The following is a 16,728-nucleotide window of genomic DNA, read 5'->3' as shown; positions in this document are numbered from 1 at the left end:
AATGAGGCCCCAAGAGGGCAAGTGAGACACCTAGAGCCCAGGCTCCTCACTCTTCCCCAGCAGGTTTGAAAATAGCCAGCCTTCAGGGACAGGGGGCTGAGAAACTCCAAACAGAACCTAGTCTGCCTGGAGGTCACTCTCTGATTAGCGGAGGTGAGTTCCAAGCTGTCTGTCACATCCAGCCTGCCTTGTGGTTCGGTACAGCTTGTGAGCTAAGAATGGTGCTTACATTTTTAAGTGGTTGGAAAATGTTTTGTGAAAACTGTGAAATTCTAGATTCCATTTCCATAGATAGAGTTTTCTTGGGACACAGCCACACTCATTGGTGTACACACGTCGTCTATGGCTGCTTTCATGTTGCGGCGGCAGACTTGAATAGTTTCGTCACCCGCAAAGCCTCACAATACAAACGTTTAACGTTTCCTGAGCCTGTGGTCAACGCCAGACCCTGTGCTAAGTGCTTGGCATTTATCAGCTCATATAATCCTTGAAGCTGCCTTCAGAAATGAGGAAAGTGGAGCTCAGAGGGAGAACGCGCCTTGCTCAAGGTCACACAGAGTAATGGCAGTGCCAGGACTCAAACCCAGGTAGCTGGAATAAAGCTCTTGATCTTAACCCCTAGCCTGGGATGGTGCAGGCTGAACAGTGAGCTCCGGCACGTCGGCAAGCACTATATGTAAGGAGAAAGGAGTGGCTTAGCTGCAGGTAAGTTATTTCGTCTGTGTACTTGCGTGATAGGATCTTGCTCTGTGGCCCAATCTGGAGCGCAGTGGCGTGATCATAGCTCGCTGCGGCCTCAAACTCCTGGTCTCAAGCAATCCTCCCACCTCAGCCTCCCAAATAGCTGTTACAGGCACATACCACCATGCCCAGCTCCAAGTAATCTATTCGAAGGTGAGACTTGAGCAGCAAAATTTCCTTCTCAGAGGAGCAAATATTATTAAGAGAATTCTGGTGTACGTCGTCTGTGTGAAGACCTTAAAACCACATTTCACCACACCTGACATCTGTGAGAGTCAAAGATTCAAAGTGAACATGTTTCTGCTTCTAGGAATGAAGCCCAGAAAAAATATTCCAAAGTGCCTTCCAAGACTGAACCAATGATATCTGAGGTAAGAGAAATATTGGGAAAAAACACAGACTCCCATACTACGGAAATAAAGTCATATTTATATTGAATGCTTATAAAGCACTCAAGACGTGTTAGGCAAAAAAGAGAGGGTACAGAAGTATGTAAACAGCATCATTCAAGTGCACTTGGGCACGGAGAGGCCAGACTGAAAGAAACGCTCACAGTGCCCACCTGTCTCTGGGTGGCATAATTATGAATGGCCTTTGCCTTTTAAATATATTTTCTTTTCTACCTTTGTATATAGAAAAATGTGTATAATTATATGTCTATTTCACTTTTCTTTGAGACACAGTCTCGCTCTGTCCCCTAGGCTGGAGTGCAGTGGTGCAGTCTCGGCTCACTGCAATCTCCGCCTCCTGGGTTCAAGTGAGTCTCGTGCCTCAGCCTCCTGAGTAGCTGGGATTACAGGCATGCGCCACCATGCCCAGCTAATTTTTGTATTTTTAATAGAAACGAGGTTTCACCACGTTGGCCAGGCTGATCTGGAACTCCTGACCTCGGGGATCCACTCAGCTCAGCCTCCCAAAGTGCTGGGATTACAGGTGCGAGCCACTGCGCCCGGCTATGCCTGTTTCACTTTCTATCAGGAAACCAATTTCAAGCAGGGCAAGGATTTTATGGGCACCCTCGATGTTGAGATGGCTAGGCTTAATGCTGCTTTTCTCTCTCCTCTTCTGAGGTCTGTTGGGGGCAGCTCCTCCTATGCCCTATTATGTTTCCTAGGGCCGCCCACCAAGGTCTCCTCTGCCCCAGCAATGGGGCTAGTCCTATCAATTCTCCAAATGCTCCTCAGCTTCATCTCCATGGAAGATTTTCTGGAGAGGTTCAGGAACCTGTTCAGACATCATAAACTAAACTCCTAAAGAGCAACTGATGACCTAGAACAAGAATCAGAGAGCATATTCTGGAAAGAACGAGAGAGTAAATCTTTCTGGCCTTGCGGATCTGTCACAGAGATTCAAATCTGTGGTAGGGAAAAGCAGCCACAGTTGGTGTATAAACGTATGCAGTGTTCAAGACTATGGCATTGCCTTTCTCGGTCCAGAGCACATATATTGAGCCCTGACAAGTGCCGGGTGCTGGGATGAGCCACTGACATTGTCAGCACCATCCCTGCTCTCATAGCGCCTGCAGGGTCCTGGTCAGGCCAAAAGCCACCGCCAGCCAGGGATACTGAATGTAGGCGGGGGGAAACACAGGCCTGGAATCAGAATTGCGTCTTTGCTTTGAGCTTGCTGTGTGGCTGTAGGAAATTTGCTTGAGCTGTCTGAGCTCGCCTCATCTGGAAAATGAAGCTTTGAACGCTTAGAGAGGAAAGAGGCAAGAAATCAATAAACATCTGAGAGTATGTTGGGCTCAGATGTGGGCACATCCCAATTGCCTCACCTCTGACTCCCTCAGTCCATCTTCCTTAAAATTTCAGAGCAAAATTTGCTTCAGGTCTTGGGACGCCAGCCCTCAATATATATATAAGAAGCCGCTCCCCTGCTCCAAGTACGGGAACTCTCTTCCCTGTGCAGGATTCAATGGATCCCCGTTGCTTTTAGAACAAATACTCAAATCCCCAAGATGGCCGGCACTGCCTTGACCTCTCTCTTCCTCTCCAGCCTCATCTCAGAACGCACGTTCCCTTGTTTTCCCTCTGGCACCCTCTTTTAGTTCCTCTTATGTCTCATCCTAACACGGGACCTCTGCCGAGAGCAGTTCCTTCTGCCTAGAGCCCTCTTTACTACTCATTGCCCGGGCAGCTGCGACTCACTCTTCAGAGTGCAGTTCATGTGCTCCTCCCCAGCAAAAGCCCACTCTGACCACGCTGCTCCCACTTCAGGCTCTCAGAGCCCTGTGCCCCTTTCCTGCTGGATAAATATCTATCTCCTGGGAACTCCAGAAGAAAACCATGTCTGTTTTGCTGTTTTGCTCACCATAGCACCTGGCACTGAGCAATAACTTCTGCTCACATTTATCAGGCACTTCTTCATGCCAGGCCCTGTCCTAGGCCCTTGGCATATATATATATATATAATTTATTTATTTATTTTTGAGACAGAATCTCACTCTGTCACCCAGGCTGGAGTGTAGTGGTGCAATCTCAACTCACTGTAACCTCTGCCTTCTGGGTTCAAGCTATTCTGCCTCAGCATCCCTAGTAGCTGAGATTACAGGCACCTACCACCACACCCCGCTGATTTTTGTATTTTTTGTAGAGACAGGGTTTCCCCATGTTGGCCAGGTTGGTCTCAAACTCCTGGCCTCAAGTGATCCGCCCGTCTCTGCCTCCCAAAGTGCTGGGATTACAGGCGTGAGCCACCATATGCGGTCTAGTAATTTGTTTAACTGTCACAACTGCCTCATGAGGTAGGTACTATTAGTGTCCCCATTTTGTAGATTGAAAAAAAAAAATGGTCCAGAGAGGTTAAGTAACTTGCCTAAGGTCACAGAACTAGTAAATAACAAAGTCAGAGTTTGAACCTGGGGTGTCTTATGACAGAGTCTGCGTTAAATCACAATAAATATTTGTTGAGTATATACATGATTCCAGCTCCTCCTTGGAGACCTTGCCTGCTATGACTGGTCTAAGAGGACCCAGTGCTCCCTACTCCTCTCAACCCCATGTGAACTGCTTGGGGTGTGGAGCAGGGATTGCAATCAGCAAAGCTAATGGGTGTTAGGTTCCTCTCTACACTGGAGCCCCGTAGTGGGTTAGCCTGGGCAGCAAGGGCTGTTTATGGGTCGTCTGGGAGAAATGTGCCCCTGGTTGTAACTAACTGCCTGTTACTGTTGGAACAGCCCCATGTTAAAGCAAAATCATGGCTTACTGGGCTCCTGCTTGGAGCTCTGTTACAAGTGGATCCTGAGCAACTAAAGATTTGGTATTCAAACAGCCTGCAACCTCCTTATACTGAAATGATCGTCCATGCACTAAATTCAGGCTTCCTTCCATTTGCTAGGGATGAAATTGCCTGCAGCCTCAGGGTGGCCTCGAGTCCCAAGAGGCAACACCACAGCCTGTACAGCTGCACCTGTGCAGTGGCCTATTTAATTGCATTTTGCTCCTTTGTTGTTTCGGGGTGGGGAACTGTTCCCACCAGTGACAAGCACAGCTGTAATAAAGCCTCATACCACAGAGACAAAGAGAGGAAACTGTGGGTGCCAAAGGCCAGCAAGACTCAGCTTCAGCCTGGTAATTACCAAGCTTAGGTTGGTCAACAGTACAGTTATTAAAGAAAATAAAACATTAAACATTTGTGGAATCCCGGAAATACGTGGATAGGCAAGGACAATAACTGACCTGCCAGGTATAGCCTGAGATTTTAATAATGTATTTGTAATTTGCCAGGAACTGTTATCCGTCCCCCACAACATGCCGGCTTCCTCTGTGAACTTGTGTCTGCTTCCCTAAAAATGGGGAAAATGGGGTGATGTCGCTCAAGAATCCCACCTGCCTTCCCAGTGGTCGCTATCCCTCCCAGGAAGCTGAGGTTCCCTGGTGGCACAGGAAGGTACAGGTGGACCGGAGCCCAGCCAGACTGCAAAGCCCGTTCCTTCCTCCGAGGAAAGCAGGAGTCTGGCTGGTGGTGCTGCTTGTTTCTCAGGGCAGTGGTCTTTTCAATTTACTCACAATGGGACCCTTCGTTGGAACGAAAGCAAAGGTCTCATGAAATAGAATAAGAACAGAGCTGCTCACAAGCAAGGCCCAGAAGGAAGGAGGGGAAGCCACACTCCACTGCCTGCCCTCCCTGTTCCCCTGCTGCTAGCGGGGCCCCTGGGCTACAGCTTGCTGATTTTAATTATCCAAAGGGGAAATGGTCACTGCAGGCCTGGTCCAGCCAGGATTCAATTCCCTTTCTCAAGTGGGAACAGAGCTCTGGGGAGTTCACTTTCAGCCCCAGATTTTGGTTGCAAATCTGGGTGGCACTAGGAACCAGTTTCCAGGCTGGAGACTGCAGCATCAAGCCATAACTCCGGAGTGGAGAAGAACAGAGGCTCCCCATCTCACTGGGTCTGCTTGGGCCAGGAGTGGCCAGTGCTGCTGGTCTCAGACCTGGAAGGCCAGAGGGCAAACAAATCTTAGAAATGTACTCCAGACTCCGTGATTCTTCCCCAGAGGGTAGCGGCTGAAGGAATCCACGTCTCTGGCAGACATCCTCAATCACCTGGCCTCAAAGACCCCTTGAGAAGGGGGTCTTTAGGGAAGAGATCTTGGTGTTGTGTGAGGTGGCCAGGGACCTGGCAATAGGGATCCTGGGATATTTCATGAAATTTAAGATCAAAAATGCAGCTGGACCTTAGGCATGGACTTGGGGAGCTCCAGGGACACAGAAGCCCTTCCGTCACTGCATACCTGCTCTGCCTGCATGCTCCCTGGCTTCCCCAACTCCCAAGCCCCCATAAAGGAAAACCCAGATCTGATGCCACTGATGATGGTTCCAAGGGGCTCATAAGTTACCTGGAGTTGACCGTGATCCGGAACAGTCTTATTCTGTGAGCAAAGTACTGCTGGGCAGATAATGCAATAGGTGCCCCCATCCCAGATAACGCCTATATTTTCAACTATTCAGTCATTCAGTAAGTACTGATTGACACATCATGCCAGATTCTTGGGATCCTGGAGAAGGAAACCAGTGCCTGTCCTCAGGAGGCTAATATTCAATTCAGGGAAGACAATCAAAACTCCAATGAGATGACAGACCAGCTATCAGTAGTACTATGGTGCTACGGGCACTACTTATGTATGGGGATCAGGTGAAGTGCTGAGAAGTGCAGACACGAGGTGGAGAAAGGATGGGCCCTCCCAAGAGAACAGCACATGTGAAGCTCAGAGGTAGGAGGCCTCCTGAACACCAGAGAACATCAGGAGAGGGTCAGGGGCAGCAGGGCAGGCAACGCAGGGCCTCCTAAGCCAGTGGCGAGGATTTAGCTTTTATCCTGAGTAGAATGCGAAACCATGGAGAGTTTGAAGGGGGTCAACGAGCTTTTTCTTAAAGGGTTATACAATAAGTATTTTAGGTCTTGTGGCCATCCAGTCTCTGTTGCAGCTACTCAACTCTTCAAGTATAGAGCAAAAGCAGCCAGACAAGGCCAGTGTGTTCCAGTAAACTTTGATAGACACTGAAATTTGAATTTCCTATAATTTTTACTTGTCACTTTTGTTCCCACCCCCATCCCCACCCCCAACCATTTAAAAACCATCCTTAGCTGTGGGCTACACAGAAGTTTCCAGCAGGTTGGAGTTAACCCATGGGCCCTAGTGTGCCTTCCTCTGCCTTAATACTCGCAAAGGTGACTATGGCTGCTGCTCTGAGAACGGATTCAAGTGGGTGGGGGAAGCTGGGTTAGGAAGCTGTGATTGTTAACCCTGTCAACTTGGTTGGGCAATGGGGTGCCCAAATATCTGGTCACACGTTACCCTGGGTGTATCTGTGAGGGTTTTCTGGATGAAATGAACATTTGAATCTGTGGGCTGAGGAGAGCAGGTTGCTCTCCCTGGTGTGGGTGGGTGCATCCATTCAGTTGAAGGCCTAAACAGAACAAAAAGGCAGAGTAAGAAGGAATTCCTCGTCAGGTGCAGTGGCTCATGCCTGTAATCTCAGCATTTTGGGAGGCCAAGGCAGGTGGATTGCCCGAGGTCAGGAGATTGAGACAAGCCTGGCCAACATGGGGAAACCCTGTCTCCTCTAAAAATACAAAAATTAGCCAGGCATTGTGGTACATGCCTGTCATCCCAGCTACTTAGGAGGCTAAGGCAGGAGTATTGCTTGAATGTGGGGGCAGAGGCTGCAGTGGGCCGAGACCACGCCACTGCACTCCAACCTGGGTGACACAGTGAGACTCTGTCTCAAAAAATAAAAATAAAAAAGAAAGAATTCCTCCTACCTGACTGTCTTCAAGCTGGGACATGAGTTTTTAGGTGCTTTCTGATCTGAACTGAAAAATTCAGCTCTCCTGGGTCTGTTTGCTGACTGCAGATCTTGGAATTAGCAGCCTTGGTAATCATGTGAGCCAATTCCTTATAATACATCCCGACCTCTCTCTCTCTTCCTCCACAGACCCTATTGGTTCTCTTCTTCTGCAGAACGCTAATATAGAGGCTCTGTCCATGCAGAAATAATGGGGGCACGGACTAGAGGAGTCACTGTGGAGGTGTAAGAAGTAGCTGGGCTATGGACGCACTGTGAAACCAGAGCCCACACGAGTTGCTGGCAGCCTGGGTGTGGGATATGAGAAATGGGAATCAAGGAGGCTCAGAGGTGGAAGAGCATGAACTTCCTCCTGTAAACAACTTTTAGAGACCTTGACAGAAAAATCATTCTAGAAGTAAAACAGGAAACAGGTAGCTGGAAGTAGAGAAACCAGTTACAAGGCTGTTCGGACACTGGTCTGGTGTCTACAGGGGGAGGCATCTGGCAGGTGGCCAGATGCTCAGATGGGATCTCCACCTTGTGGCTTATGAGGCATTCTGAACCACTGCCTCTTGAAGACACTGCTCAGGATGTTAACAACTCATTTTGCATTTGGCAAGCTGTAGGTGGGGATGCTGATAAGCAGCCCAAGATTTTGTTTGCCATGAGGTGTTATTACAACTTCAACAACCCAAATAGCATCTCCGCATGGAAATGAACCTGCAATGGCTCCCTGTCACATATGGGGCACTTCCCAGTTCTGACTTCATCACTAGAGCCCCCAAGCTTGGATCTTGTTGCTGAACTCCCTCAGGGCACTAAGCACTAGCCTGAGAACCTCTCCTGGCTGGGCCAGGGGTCACTTGCTGCACTACAGTTCTCTCCAGCCCCATGACACTCACACTGTAATTACAAGCTCTCACTCAGTGAATGCCAAGACAAATCTAACTCTACCTAGTGGTGGAGAGATTAGGAAATGGGTGATGAGAAGGCACAGGGCTGTAGGGAAGGGAGCCCTGCTGCTGGGGGCCTGAGAGGCACCCAGTGGAGATGAGCCTGGACAAGCTTGTAACCAGCCCCCTGCCCGCATTCTGCAGCATTTTGGGGGCCCAGGCACCCCGTGAGATCCCTTTCCACTGTAACCAGGCCCGCTCCCTGCTCTTTCCTGTTGAGACACAGATGACTCCTCCTCTCAGGCAGCCCAAATCTTTCTCTACCCCTACAACTGCCTACGGGCCTTTGTGTGAGCCACTTCTCCCCAGTTCTGCTCCAAACCAACCACGAAGTCCAAAAGTCCACTTACTCTTTGAGATCAGTGTGAGGAAGCTATTCAAAGAACAAAACTAAGCATCCAGTGGTGAGTGTCCAAGCTCAAGTGTGCAGATTTTTTTCTGACAGCAGAAGAGACCCATCTACTTGCCTTCCAAGTTGAGTCCTGAAGTGGAATAACTTCCTCCTCCGACTTCTGACCACAGGCTCCCTGGGCAATGGCCCTGACACTGTGTTCCAGGCCCTCACCATGAAGCCTGTCAGGGAGCCGTGTGCCTCACTCTGTATCTTCCCCTCACTCAACCCAGGCTCATAAAATATGCCCTCTTACCCATTTTCGTTCACATGCATTAAACTCCAACTACAATGAATTTGAAGGATGCCATCTGCCTCTCTAAACTCGCCTTCCTCCAGATTTCAGCCAATCCAACCAACTCAGCAGCCACCTTATCCTCAAGGATCTTGGTATGTGCATTCCCATCTCCCACACACAGCCCTCCTGACACTCCCCACAGGGGAGCTTTCACCTGGCACACCGTGGCCAGTATCACCTAGCGAACACACCCCCATCCCACACCCCACAGTTCGAAGCTGAGGATGTCATTTGCTAGTGAACTCGGTTCTCGCAGAAGGGAGGAGGACTGCTGCCATCTGCACATCAGCTGCCTGGGACTTAACATTTCACACTTCATGTTTCAAACAGAGGCAGCAGCTGCAGCTGAGATTCAGCATATCAAAGTATACTTAGCCCTTACTGTGTTGGAAGAAAACCTATTTCCCAGTTCCTATGACCTTTATTTTCTGCCATATTAAAGTCTTATGTAATTTTTTATATAGCCAATCTGTCTTTTCCTTTGTGATGTATTCCACTGCTTTAGAGCTTACATTTTTTTCTCTAATCTGAAGTGTAGATTCTAAGGGACTTACTTTCTTCTAAATAGAAAAAGAAAAGGTTTATTTTACCCGTGGACTCCATTAAGAATGTATATTGGTGTCCCTGCTGCCCCCACAGCCAACCAAATGTTGCTGCACCATTTCAAACATCATCACTGATTTATGCTTATCTTAATAATTACTAACTTATCACTAATACATTCATTTTAATAATGCCTTTCTGGGAATAAATACATTTATAGGAAATTTATAAATTCAGAAAAATAGGATTAAATAGAAATTACACACAACTTTACCTCTCTATAGCAATAACAACATTTCTGGTATTCTACACATAAATATACATTGTATATGCATATATCCTTTAACAAGTTTGTCACAAGCCATATGTTCTGGGTGGTTTTACATATCTGTATTAGGAAGCCTAGACTTCTCATTAGAAGTTCTGATCCTGAATGCTCTTATGAGATCCAATGGACTTCACTTTCTTCCCCATCTAGCTTCTGAATGGATAAGCCAACTAACATTGTTTACTGCAGAGTGACTCTATGGGATGGAGAGCTGGTGAGAATTTCTTTGTAAGCACAGTTTTACTTTTTCTGCTGACATCAGCAATGCAGTTCACTGTGGGGCACTTGGGATACACAGATAAAAGTTGGTAGTGACATCCAGCACCAGAAATAATATACTTTCATGCTTCAACCTAGGTAGGTATCTTTTTTAAACCCAAGTTGGAATTGACTCTGTTTTACTATTTTTTTTAATATTTCCTATTCAATACTCTTTTTAAATGACTTTAAATAACTAAACAGTATTATAACATATGAATGTGACAAGTAACTTAACTGATCCCCTTCTGCAGAGGTGATTTTTACTCTACTAATTCCTGAATATACCTCCCACTAGTTCTCTGGGACAAATTCCCAGAGGTGAGAACCTTGGGTCTTAAGAAAACATTTAAGACTTTTGACACACTTGCCAGACTGCCCTCTGGAAAGGCTGTTCACCCTGCACACACCCGCTTCTCGCAGAAAAGGACTGCCACCCCTACATTCTTTGGCAAGGGACTTGTTTTTAACAAACAAAAGAGCACAAAGGGCACTGTCCAGCCTGGACATCAAGGGTTGCCCGTCTGAAGCAGGAAAGGTATACACTTGGTGATGACTCACATCCATGACTCAGTGCCAACACCAGAATATTTAATGTGCCAGCAGAAAGAGAAGGGGCCACTTAGAGTTAACAGATTCTTAAGAGCCAACAAAGAGTTTTTCTGAATGCAGAATACCAAGTACAGCAAGGGAAGTGACCTTAAAAAAAAATGGAAGTTCCCCCCAGACGGGGTCTGGCTTGCTGTCTGGGGCAGGCATGCTGACCTTCAGGTCTACTGGCAAAGAATCGAGGTGGCCCGAGTGAGAACACAGTCAGTCATAAACAGACCACCACGCGCCTCCTGGCTGATCATTGGCACCTCGGGTCTATGCAGAGCCCTGCCAACTTCTACTTCCTGCAGCCAGTGAACCAAGAACATGGCTGCCATTCTTCTCACAGACTAAAGCAACTTTAAGGCATTTGAGGAAGGGGAGCTTCATGCTGCCTCTTCATCATATTCACAAACATTCAGAAAAAGCAAAGTGGGAAATTCTTTGCTACAATCACTGAAATGTCACAAGACAATGTCATAGTGCAAAAGGAAAGCCCTGCAATTCAACTGACCCTGGAAACCTGCTGGAATAGAAGTTACAGCTGAGCCAAGAGAATTTTGCTTCTACTGAAGAAAAGGTGCTTTCAAAGGCCCTGTCAGGAAATCAACTCCCAGTCTACCAGTAACAGTGGCAGCCATGCAGCGAGGGCTATTTGTGTGGCCAGACAGGTATTCTTCTCATCTGAACTACATGGAATTATCATCCTCCTTTCAAGAAAAGGGACTCAAAAGGATTAGGAACCCCACTCCAGAACATACCGCTGGCAACGGTCTGAGGTAGGATCCCAATGCCCAGGTCTGTTGGAAGCCAGAACACAGGGCTTGACTGGCTTGGAGATCTCACCTTGACTCCCTTGCACTTGAGCTGAGCCACCCATATGCGCTTCCCCGGTACTTACCCCAAAGAGGACTATGCCCATGCTCGTCCAGCAGTCAGAGAAGCTATGTCAGGCAGAGAGGTGGGGGCTGCCTCACAGACAGCCAGGGTGTGAAATAAACACAAACACATTTTGTAATCAATGATTTTTATCTCTGAAAATGGAAGCAAGTGTTTTGACAGAACACTGGCCACTCTATAAGAGCCGACTTAGGAGTATTTCACTGTCCTCTTCTGGGATGTCGTGGCTTAAAAAAAAAAAAAAAAAAGACAAAAGAGGAAAACAATCCACAATGTTTAGGGTGCCTACTCTGAGCCTGTCTGGGCATTCATTCATTAAATAAGTCATAAGCTACAAACTAAGATCAGGGGCACTTTCCCTCGCCCTCCCCTTCTCTTGGAACCACATACTCTACAGTGTTTCACCATCAACAACAACTTTGTTTACTTCATTAATTCGATATCAGAACCTTCAAACATTTCTGAAGCTCAGACACAAAGGTTCTCAGCAGATTATGATGATAAGGAAACAAACACAGGTTTGAATATAAGTCATTGTCATGATTGTTTTCTTTACATCTCACGATCCACTTCAATATGAAACACACAAATACACACACATGAAACCACATCAAACATTCAGATGCCCTGAAATTGTGGAGACAGCATTCTCAATATTGGCTGGATAAGAACACGGTACCTTTTCTAAACGGACATTACTCCAAGTTCAGCCATCACCACGCTCTGCCCTCACCCTGGCTTCCTGTATACAGACGTTTCCTGCCAGGCCCATGCCCACACCAGCACAAGCATGTGCAAGAGTTCCCTTCGTGGTCCCAATGGCACTACACATTTCACGTTCAATCACAGACTGCCCTTCCAAAACACAGGCTTCTTAAACCTTGTTTCCAAAGCATGCAATATGAGAAATTGGAAATGGGGCAAAGTTCTAGCTAACCGAGGAATGAACAGGTGACCAGAGCTCAGTCTCTGACCCCCTCCGGTCTGGGGAGGGTCTGTGCTTTGACACAGCCTTAGTGCGAGGTGGAGAGGCAGAGCAGGTTAGTTGTGCAGAGGGACGCGTTTGTTCGCATTAAAGCTACAGCAGAGGTCTGCGTTCCTGTTTCTGCTTCACCCTCGATCGTTCTCCTCAGTCTCAATATTCAATTCAATCGCACCCTCTGGCCTCGTCTTAGCTTAATGTGGTTAGAGCTAAAAGGCAGGAAGGAAAGAAGGAATGGCTAGGGGAGCCCTGAGAGGTTGCAGCACATGTGAGGAAGAGGGTAGAGCAGGAGCTTTGTTGGTAGAGGGGGAGCCACTTCCTCTTCCAACACAGCATGGGAAGAGCATGGGGACAGCACGGGGAAACAGGATCACCCAGCACAAATACCCCCCTCCACATGCCCTCATTTTTAGTCCCCACCACCGCACTCAAGAGCTGGGCAAGCTGCTGAAAAGGGCAAGAAGGAACACTCAGCAGTACACATGTCTTCCTGTCCCAGGCACCCTTGTCAAGTATTGACCAAAACCTGAAACATGATGTTTAAAGTGATGAATGCAGTAGATCCTAGGTGTGTAACAAACTGCAGAAACACATGCTAGTTTGGGTTAGATTATAATCATCTGAAGCACAGGATAACTGAGAAGCAAAATTCCATTCTGGTACAAACACTCAATTTCTAGAAAAGAGAAAGGAAAGGAAGAAATGCGATAAGAACTTTTTTGATCAGAAGACTCCATGAAATGAGAAGGGTGGTACTATGAATCCACGTGATTTTTCAAGTCTTCCTGTTGTACAGTCATCAAGACCTTTGTGCTACAAAGGAGTCAGCACCATGTGGCTACTGCTCTGATTGTTCTCAGATGAATGTTTATACAAAATAATATCTTATCTTCATTTAGTTTATAAACATACACGGTGCTGTCCCTTTCAAATTAAGGAAAAAAAAAACACACAAATACTGCAAAGTAGCAAAATACAAAGGAAAACAGCTACTTTTGGTTTTGGCAACATTAAAAAAGAAAGAAATATAAAAAGCAATGTGGCATTGGTCCCTATACATTAAAAAAGAGGGGGGGGGGGTAATTGGGCATGACACAATCAGAATTAGTTTGTTTCCTAAAATTCAGAATGTCTGGGATTTTAAAAGTAGCACTTTTTTAAAAGTTCAACAAGTCACGTAACACTTAAAACATCAAAAAAGCTTTCTGATAAAAAGGTCAGCTTTTAAATCACGTTTTGTTAATTCAGGAGACAAACTGAGTTCTTACTGGAATGTGGCCTATCGCTGGTTGACAAATCTGAAATGGAATGTCTCCAAATGGCAGTGCCTCCCTTCCGCCCTCCCTAGGACCGCACCAACAACCAGCTAGCTCCCAAGCACAAGTTCTTGCTCCCATTTTTTGTAGGGGTGGGTGGGAACTTCAGGCTGCTATCTTCGCCATCTGCTGTTCTAACTTGGAAATACGCTCATCTTGATTGCAGATTGTGTCTTTTATAGATTTGATCTCTTTTAAAATCTCATCCAACTTGGCTTCATTTTGCTAAGAAAACAAACAAAGGAGGTAGTGACTAAAATGCAGTAAACAAAGTTCGACACAGTTCAAAACTTGTAAGATATAAAATGTAATTTTCTGTTTTGCAAACAGCAAGTCACAGTCACCAAGCTGAAAAGAGAAGTCAAAGCCCTACTGCACCTGGGGCTTTGAACGCAACGAGCACTGGCCAATCCACCTGAAACCCTGTAGCAAAACAACAGTGTGTCACAGTGCCACTTCTGATCCTGAGGCCTGTGCATTTACTCAGACAAAGGGTCTCCTGGGTCACAATTAGACTACAGGACAAAACACAGTATTCTTACTTAACTGGACTGCATACGATGTCACAGAATGGTAGATCTTGGAAGGGAAATTAGAGACAGTCTTCTTCAGTCCTTTCATTTTACATATGAAGAAACTCAGCCCCAGGAATGGGGGGACTAGCTCAAACTCACCGATCCACCCTGGACCCCAGGCATCAGCTATGTGGTGCTAGTGGGCCATCGGGGCGCTCTAGCCAATGCCACACAGCCAGAGAGCAGTATCAGAGCCCAGGGCCAGGAGAATGTTGGCAGGGCTTCTGGAAACTATTTGTAGGGCCTGTCATTTTCATTCAATAAATTTATTGATCAACCATTGAGTCTCCAACTCTGCACTTTCTGGACTATAGCTCCTTCAAGGCTGCCCTACATCCTGACCACCCCAATCATTCCATCAAGAGTAACTTCTATCTGACCAGAGCAAGGGGCGATTCTCCCAGAAGCTACAGAGCTCCTGCCATCTGTGAGGGAGGCTCCTTCTTAGGAGTGAAACCCTTGCCCTGTGTGCCCACTCCCCCTCTCTTCCATAGGACTTGCTCTCCTGGCAATAGCAGCACTCTCCAGTGGCCGCAGTGAGTCAAGAGCAGGCTCGATTCCCATTGCCCAACCCAAACAGCTCTTATCTAAATCCCCCTTGTTGCCATCATCCCCACACAGCCAGATCCTTCTGTCATAGCCACTCAGCTACATCTGAACACTTGGCACTCCCTCCTTCCAGGGACCTCCTCTTCCTGGTGCCTATGACCCCACACTCCCATGATATTTTATTTCTACCCAAAACAGGAAACGATTAAACTAGTTTGGCAAAAGACAGGAAAAACCCAAGAGGCTCCTGTTCACACTCAGAAGTGGTAGGAGACTAACACCTATCCCAGTCATGATGGTTTGTGGCCACACTTGCCTCCTTTAATGGGGCTAAAGGAGCTTTAACTCCATTAAAAGAGGCAAGTGTGGCCACAAACGACCACCATCACATGACCTAGGACCTTCTCCCACTTTTCATTTACTGAAAACCCCCATGCACCCAGCTGAGACAGTCCTCGCCAACGCCCTGGACCATAAGCACTTTACAGAGGATAAAGCCTGAACCAGGATTCCCGCACTCTAGGGGTCCTCACCACACTGGCAGTGTCTGTGGTTTTCTTGGGGACGCTGATCAGGTCACACTTCTTGTTTGCAGTAGGCTTGCTATCCAGAATGTTCTTCTTGACCACCTTGAGATCCCTGTTTTTGCCTGGAATGTACCCGTGCTTCAAGGAGATGAGGATTGGGTCTGCATTCTTGCCCTCGAACCACTCTTCTGCCTCCAGCGCAGCTTCTGGCCCCGCTGTGTCAGGATACAGGTCATCTTGGAAAAGGTCAGACTACAAGAGACATGTGGCACCCATGGGTAAGGAAGAAGAAAGGCCTGGAATTTTTGAATTTTATTTTTACATTTGTTTAAAACATGGATTGTTTAGAAAACTAGGCACTCACCTTCCTGGGAACAGTCATGATAATAGGTTCACACTTTCTCTCATGAAGTTTGAAGAACCTTCAGAGGGGAAATAAAGGCAAAGTTGTATTAAGTGAAATATGAGGCTGAGTAACAGGATTAATAATGACTTTTCTACAATGCTGTCTGAAATGTCAAGTGTTTCTTTACCCATCCCCACATCTGATCCACCCTGGGAATAGGCAGAACTTAGTGTTCTGGGTTGACAGATGAGAGAACGGAAGCCAAGAGTCACAATGCTAGGAAATGAAAAATTGGAGACAAGAACCATGAATAGAGGTCTAGGTATTATGATGGAAAATGCCAATTATCTGGGGGGCAGATAAACTGTGATGGAAATAATAGAAACCCTAAAACTGACTCACTTGTGAAAAAATTACCATGTCAACATACAGGAGAGAACAAGACAATTTTCTTTTTCAGTCAAGACAAGAAACAATAAAAAATTCTCTCTAAAGCTCCTGGCAAGAGAGGTAGCCTTAGTGAGTATTCTGGCCAGATCACCAGATCAAATGGCTGGTGTGCAAGGGGGGAGTTAAGGGTAGGTATAAATGCTACTGGGGAAATGTTTTCTGAATTTTAAGAGTTTAAGTCAGAGAAGACACTGACACATCAAATATGCAAAACCAGTGAAATTCATGTCTTCTGTAAAACCTGCAGCCTTTGGCATTTGAAAGTAGGCAGGAGTCCAGTGAAGACAGCCTGGCAGATACACTGCTCTAATGCCCAGGGGAACAAAAGCTGAGTAGAGCTCAGGGTGGTGGTAAAGGTGTTTGTAAAATCATCATCCTCTTTAAAAAGAAAGTTGTGTCAAATGTGCCTGTTTACTATTTCAACCAAAAACCAAAGGAGTCCCAGATAAACAAAAAACTTTTTTTTTTTTTTTTTTTTTAAGACAGGGTCTTGCTCTTATCACTCAGGCTGGAGTGCAGCGGCACAAGCTCACTGAGGCCTTGACCTCCTGAGCTCAAGCAAATCCTCCCACCTCGGCCTCTGCAATAACTGAGACTACAGGTACAGACTACCACGCCTTGCTAACTTTTTAATGTTTTGTAGAGACAGGGTCTCACTAGATTGCCCATACTGCTCTTGAACTCCCAGG

General features: G+C 46.6%; 1 protein-coding gene across 1 annotated transcript in view; it reads right to left on the bottom strand.

Moving 5' to 3' along the window:
• Positions 1 to 11,404: 11,404 nt before the first annotated feature.
• Positions 11,405 to 16,728, bottom strand: part of CORO1C (coronin 1C) — a 90,437-nt gene continuing 85,113 nt past the window's right edge. The window contains exons 9-11 of the mRNA XM_039471765.2: positions 15,608 to 15,665; positions 15,250 to 15,495; positions 11,405 to 13,817 (exon numbers count right to left, since the gene is read on the bottom strand). Of these exons, the coding sequence (XP_039327699.1) occupies positions 13,698 to 13,817; positions 15,250 to 15,495; positions 15,608 to 15,665 (424 nt within the window). The 3' untranslated portion in view covers positions 11,405 to 13,697. The remainder of the gene's footprint in view (positions 13,818 to 15,249; positions 15,496 to 15,607; positions 15,666 to 16,728) is intronic.

Source organism: Saimiri boliviensis, chromosome 7 (genome assembly GCF_048565385.1).
Source record: "Saimiri boliviensis isolate mSaiBol1 chromosome 7, mSaiBol1.pri, whole genome shotgun sequence".
NCBI classification, from domain to species: domain Eukaryota; kingdom Metazoa; phylum Chordata; class Mammalia; order Primates; family Cebidae; genus Saimiri; species Saimiri boliviensis.
This window is presented reverse-complemented; position numbering and strand designations above follow the sequence as displayed.